Source organism: Pyrus communis, chromosome 8 (assembly GCF_041283825.1).
Source record: "Pyrus communis isolate YQ-2024b chromosome 8, ASM4128382v1, whole genome shotgun sequence".
Taxonomy (NCBI): Eukaryota; Viridiplantae; Streptophyta; class Magnoliopsida; order Rosales; family Rosaceae; genus Pyrus; species Pyrus communis.
In genome coordinates this window covers 17356877-17363323 of record NC_142572.1, presented here as the reverse complement: position 1 = coordinate 17363323, position 6447 = coordinate 17356877, and the positions used below count along the sequence as shown (strand labels likewise).

The following is a 6447-nucleotide window of genomic DNA, read 5'->3' as shown; positions in this document are numbered from 1 at the left end:
GAATGAGAGATCATTTAATAATCTAAACATATCAAATAACCTAGACCATCGATTTGTTTTACATATTTGAATGACTAAATTACCTCCGATTGAAATAGCTTTTTGTACGACTAACCTTCAAATGAAGATTAAGAAATCGAATAGATATGAATTTTGTAACCTCGTCCTCTACTTGTATCTACAAAAGAAAAGAAAAAAAAAAACATAAAACATCTTCCTCCATGTCCCATGGAATTTTTTACCAAAACAAACATGTCCCATGGAATCTGTGAATGAATACCCAGGCGACATTAAACCAAACTTTGTTCTTAGCTGGTCCGACTTAATTCAAAAATAAATTATTCTAATTATGTGCAACGAGAACTTACTAATCACACACTGAAATTTAAAGGAGGCCCTACATATGTGATGTAGCTATAATAATTTGTAAATTAAGTAAATTAAAATATTAATAGAGTAAAAAAGTTAAGAAAGACAAACAATAATACATGAAAACTATTATTAGCATTCTACAAATCTCATTGTACACTCATTACAAGTGTATTTATTTTCTAATTTCTAATTATAGAAAGTTCAAAATGCAAAATGGAATTGTTAGGGTGTCAATAACAATTTCTTAATTTTTTTTTGAATTTCACACTGTCATTTCACATTGGATTAATATACGTTGAATATATATAAGATATTATTTGGTACATCTCCATACTTGTTTTTAAGGCAAGAGGGGACTTGATGAACAAATGGTCCATGTCTTCAACATAATTGTGACAGAAAGCACAAAAAGGTTGCGAAGCAACTCCTTAGGGTTATGCCACCGGAACTTACCGTACCTACACTCGGGCACCGAATGCTACGAAGAAGGCAGCGAAGGTCATCGTGGACAGACAGGACGGTAACTGCATTCATCCCTTCTCTGATAAATGGTGTGGCGGTTAATTCTAATATACCGTTGTTACACATTTATTTTTACTTCTCACACATCTTTATTAATATTTAACTTTTTTAACAAGATTACGTGGGAGATAAAAATTAGTTCGTGAATAGTGCTTTCTTATTCTATTGTTTCTGAATTAAGGCGGTGCCCGGTGCGTTTTTGCACACAAGTTTCTTGGCATTTGAAGTCAAAACACAATTTGACGACCCACGAATAATTTATCCACCCACAAATAATTTATCCGACACCACTGGAAACCTTACACGTGCCAGAAAAATCATTGTTTTAGGTGCCGCCCTGGAAAGTAAAGCTCTCCAATAACCTAATATAAAAGAAGGATAATAATTTACCAAAAAAAAAAAAGAAGGATAATATTTTAAAACAATTTTGTGGAGGCAGTGTTTTGGAAGTTAAAAAATAATTAACTTTTAATAATACATTAATTATCAATAATATAAAAAGAGTAATACTAAAAAGATTAAAATTACAAACTAAATGATGTGTCACAAATAGAAACGAGTACATCTATCAACTCTTAATTAATAAACCAATAATCAATGTTCATATATTTTAGTTTCCAAGATTTAATCTCTAAATTTAATCTTCTTAACATTACTCATACAAAAAATATATTACATTTGACACGTGGAATAGTGTCCGTGCTCTTTCCCTTTTTTGTTGCTGCTTTGCTGCGGTTGTGTTGGCCTACGTTTTTTGATAATTTTCTTGACAGTGCTATTCACGAATATATTTTCATTTTTTAGGCACATCTCTACAAATGTATTTTCACTTTTTATTTAATTTTTAATTTTTGCCTGTCGTTGAATTAAAAATAATAATTAATAAGGATTGTAAAAAGTAAGCGGTTTGAATAGCACACTTTTTGGTGACTCCAATTCTTTACTGCTTGCTTGTAGTCTTTTTCGCTTCAATATATTTTATTTTAAAAAAAAGTGACCTAGTCGTTGGAAATAACTTGAACCAAACTTGATTATGTAGTTTTCGTTTTAATATTTCCCTATTTTCCACAATTCAACAAGTTGAGGTTACCATCCGTCCATATCCGTCACCGACCTCTTTCATAATTTTGATGGTCCTGAGTTCTTATATACTTCGCGATGCTGCGAGTGCCAACAAAAAACATAACCGACTGTGACTATTTATGTTCTAATAATATAAAATGTATGGATTTTGACAAGTAAAAAATCATTTTTCACTAACAGTTTTAAGTGTAAATAGTAAACAGCCTTGGTGAATAAGTTAGTTTTCATCGCTCATTATGTCACAAGTTCAAACTCTTGTTAACTTATTTAATTTAATTTAAAATAGTAAGCATGATGTGTAAGATTAAGAAATTGTTTCTCACCAACGATTATGATATAATAAATTGAAGAAGACGTTCTATACGTTCATAAATAACATTTCAAAACATTCTAAATTCACATTTGAGCAAAAATGCAAATTTTATTAAGCAATAAGCAGCATCGTTCACCTCACAAAGAATGAGCTCGAATTCAGATGCATCAAAACAACTTAAACGATGACTTAGCATAACCATTTGCTTCAATACGAGTACTTTTGAGTATTGGTTACACTAAAGCTCAAATTCAAAATATACTATCAATAACATTAATTATATTATTACTCGTGAATTAATAACATTAAATAACGACATCATCGTCCAACTCATAATTTCTCCGCTTCGGCAAACAAAACCTAGAAACAATTTCATTAATAGATTTTTTAGTACTACAAAGTGGATTGCGTGTAAGAGGTGTAAACATCCGTCCACGTCGACTCTCACATGCCCACAAAACCGCTTATGTTGGTCCCACATTCGTATAAATAAACTACCAAATGCCTTTTCAGACACACTAAAAGAAAGAAGAAGGAAGAAGATAGAGAGTATAAAACGCAGTGTTTAGAGGGGAAAGCAGAAGAGGGAAAGGGTGTGGGGGCGAGAGAGCTGATGGAATATGTCGGCCATTTTTGGATTCATCTTCAAGATACATATCAACGTGGCGGCCGTGCCCTGACGACAGACTAGCAGCCAAGTGCGAAAACTAACGCCCTCTTTCTGTATGCCTTCTTATCTTTTGTATAAATTCCGCTCTGAAATATTATACAATCTTAACTCCTGGAATTTCAACTTCTTTTCTGATTTTTGTTTTCATTTGGCTTTTCTTGTTTTGTATTTTTAGGATATATAGCTTCTGAAAAAACCACAACGACATCAGAAAATCAAAGGGTTTGGAATCTTTGGATCCATATTATTCATATTTTAGATAGGTTAAATTCTTTGCCATGGAAGGAGATTACTGCTGCTCTTCGTCGTCTTCTTCCTCAACGTCCATGAGCATGGAGAAGCGCAAGCATCCCGATCACCACCAAGAAAAGCAGTACAGAGGAATAAGGATGAGGAAGTGGGGGAAGTGGGTGGCGGAGATTCGAGAACCCAACAAGCGCTCTCGAATTTGGCTCGGCTCCTACACGACCCCCGTTGCCGCCGCCCGAGCTTACGACACGGCCGTTTTCTATCTGCGAGGCCCTTCTGCCCGCCTCAACTTCCCGGAACTTGTTTTCCAAGACGACGGCCAGCAGCTCCACGACATGTCGGCGGCTTCGATACGGAAGAAGGCGACGGAGGTCGGGGCTAAGGTCGACGCTGCCCAAACCGCTCTCCACTCATCGCCGACGTCTCCATCCAAAACGGCGTCGGGCCGGGGTGGCTCTCAGAAGCCCGATTTAAATGAGTACCCAGACCCAGAAAACTCCGATGAAAGTTAATAGAAAAGAACAGAGCTTTAGAGATGAGGCCGACCGATCACCAATTGTTCATAATATTTATCTTAATTTCTAGCTCTTTTGTCTTCTTCTTTTTATATGTTTTTTTTTTTTTTTTTAAATTTTTTTTATGGGGTTTGGGTTTTGATATTTATATATCTTAGTTGATATGAATAGGTAATTAGGTGACTCTGTGTGCAATAAAGTGAAAATACAGAGGAGGTATTATTGGGTCCGATCAGGAAATGGAATCAAAAGAATTCCGTTTGATTGGTAATTTGTTATAGTTTCTCAATTGTAACAACAACAAACCAGCTGAAAGGCAATCAATATTGTTTCCTTTCTTGAAGTTCTAGTCTTTGATTTTTATGGTTCTTGCAACGGAAAACGGTGTTGCAGTATTACTTACGTGATATTACTGTTTCACTTCTATGCAATAATATTTAATTGTGGAATCGAATCGATTAATATATGCGTTAATTCTTTGGTTGCTAATCTTAAAAGATTTTTGTTAGGTATGCATATGGTTGTTAGGCCTAGAATGGTCATCGCTTTGCACGTTGCTTGCTGGGGCAGTAGGGCTTTAAGTTTTTTAGCGTAACTATCATGCCCATAAAATCAATGTATTAATTTTATGTACTGCATGGCAGTGTAACGAAATAGATGTTAAATTAACAAAATTAGTTAAGTTTTGTTTTCAACTTATTTCATGCGACCGCGTTTCAGTACTACCGTACCACACTCAATAACTTTTTCGGAGTTTGGAGTTGCCAAACAAAGAGAAGAAGATAAGGAGATAAGGAAGAGTTGGGGCACCAAGGACGGCTAACTGATGACGTGCTTGTGGTGTGAAGTATGATTGAAGGAGAAATCGAAGCTGGTCCTTCAATCAGAGAGGTTGTCACTGTCATTCTACTCAATATACTCCTTACTATAATGGAAGCTTACGACATGTTTTGTTTAATGGTGGTTGATATGTTATGATGGACGATGGAAGATGGACGATGGACGGTGGACGGTGATTCCTTTTCTCTTCTTAATTTGTTTGCCAAACCCTGCGGCTGCTCCTAACTGTCTTTTGTAATCAAATTTTGACTTTTCTCATTGTTTTTCATTTTCTTATTAGAATTAAATTTAATCTACGGTGTTTATGGATCTTGCAGGGCCAATAATCCATCGTCTTAATTGTTAATGCACCACCACTACAAATCTGCTTAAATTGTCTTTAGCCGATTGATTAAGTTGTGCTTAGTCTAATCTGATGATGAACTTTATTGGGGAATCAAAGTTCAAAGTTCACCAATTTTATTAATCACAGATGCTTTTGGGTAATTATGTATCGGTGGTACCATGTCTTAGTCAAAAGATACGACTGAAACAAATACTATGATAAGTTCTTAAGTAATTAAGAACATGAAAAATTAATTAGTGTTTTTGCGCTTCAAGTACCATAATGAACTGTTACGAGATGCTCGTGTTATGCTTCCAAGTGTTATAATCAGAAATGCATATACGAAAAGAACTCGAAGATAATATAATTTGTCAGATATCTGATATGAATTAATGATAATTCAACGGCAAAGTGGTTACTCTTTATATATATATATATATATATATGTGTGTGTGTGTGTGTGTGTTATATGTTTTGAACAACCAATCAAGGATTCAAGATAAGCCAGTAAACCTAAGAAGAAATGAATGGCAGGATCTTCTGCAACTTCTGCTTAAACCTGATTAAATATACTATGTCTGCCCATGTCCTTTACAAAATCTTATCCCTCTTCTTCATCAGAAATGCCTAGCCATATAACTTGACTTAATAGAAAAGGAAGCATTTCAGTGGCGTGTGTGGGCAGTGGATAGACTCTCCTTTACAGATAACATGCATATTTTAATCAATAAAAACATTAATTAATTTTTAAAATAAAAACACACTTTAGTTTGCTTCTCACTCAAAACAACATTTTGTTATAAAAGCGAGAGCAACTTGTGTGGGCTAGAACACTATATGATTGTAAACTTATTTTATGTAAGTTCTCATTACAAATAGTAGAAATACAACGCTAGTATTTGGATTTTTTGCTTTTTAATTGAAGACATAAAGAAAATTTTGGTCGAGTTTCTCTTACCAGTGTGTCGTTTTACTGTAGCCAGGTTGTCACCTTTATTCACAAGTGAAAAAAACTAGACCTAATCGTTTAAGAAAATACTAGACCTAATTCATGAATCCCAAAGATATGGACAGAATATTTTGTGGATAGAGTACCCCAGCTATGTGGCAAAACCAGGTAGTGCTTCCCCACCAACAAAAGGTAAGAGGCATATAGTATTCAGTGGTCTACAAATGAACAGACATCTCCAAAGCTCAAACGAAATATCAAATATCGATCACAGCCTCATGTCCCAGGTTGATATGTTTAGAAGTGGTTTTATAATTGTTAAAATCTCTTTGAGATAATTATAAGCGTTTCAAACAATATTTAAAAGTGTTTACAGGCAACAAAAGCACTTAGACTTCAGCAAAAACTTATGATAGTTGCTTCTTCAACAAACACTTTCAAGAAAGAGTGATTATATAATACATCTTGAATAAGAGTGAGATAAGTGTACTAACTACTAAATGTATTAAAGAAAAGCTGCAATTTGCAATTGTTTATATAAAATGTTGCACTCAGATAGCCTCATCCTCATCTACAATTATACAAGGCATTATAGCTTTGAATCCTCTT

General features: G+C 34.5%; 1 protein-coding gene across 2 annotated transcripts; it reads left to right on the top strand.

Moving 5' to 3' along the window:
- The first annotated feature begins 2828 nt into the window (after positions 1 to 2828).
- LOC137718163 (ethylene-responsive transcription factor ERF011) lies at positions 2829 to 4067 on the top strand. Of its 2 annotated transcripts, none has more exons than XM_068457664.2 (2): positions 2829 to 3013; positions 3136 to 4067. In XM_068457664.2, the coding sequence occupies exon 2, from the start codon at positions 3239 to 3241 to the stop codon at positions 3719 to 3721; it is 483 nt and encodes a 160-aa protein (XP_068313765.1). In that variant the 5' UTR covers positions 2829 to 3013; positions 3136 to 3238; the 3' UTR covers positions 3722 to 4067. The 2 variants fall into 2 exon arrangements, with proteins under 2 accessions (XP_068313765.1, XP_088554975.1); XM_088698849.1 differs by having other exon boundaries at positions 2830 to 2988.
- Positions 4068 to 6447: the final 2380 nt, after the last annotated feature.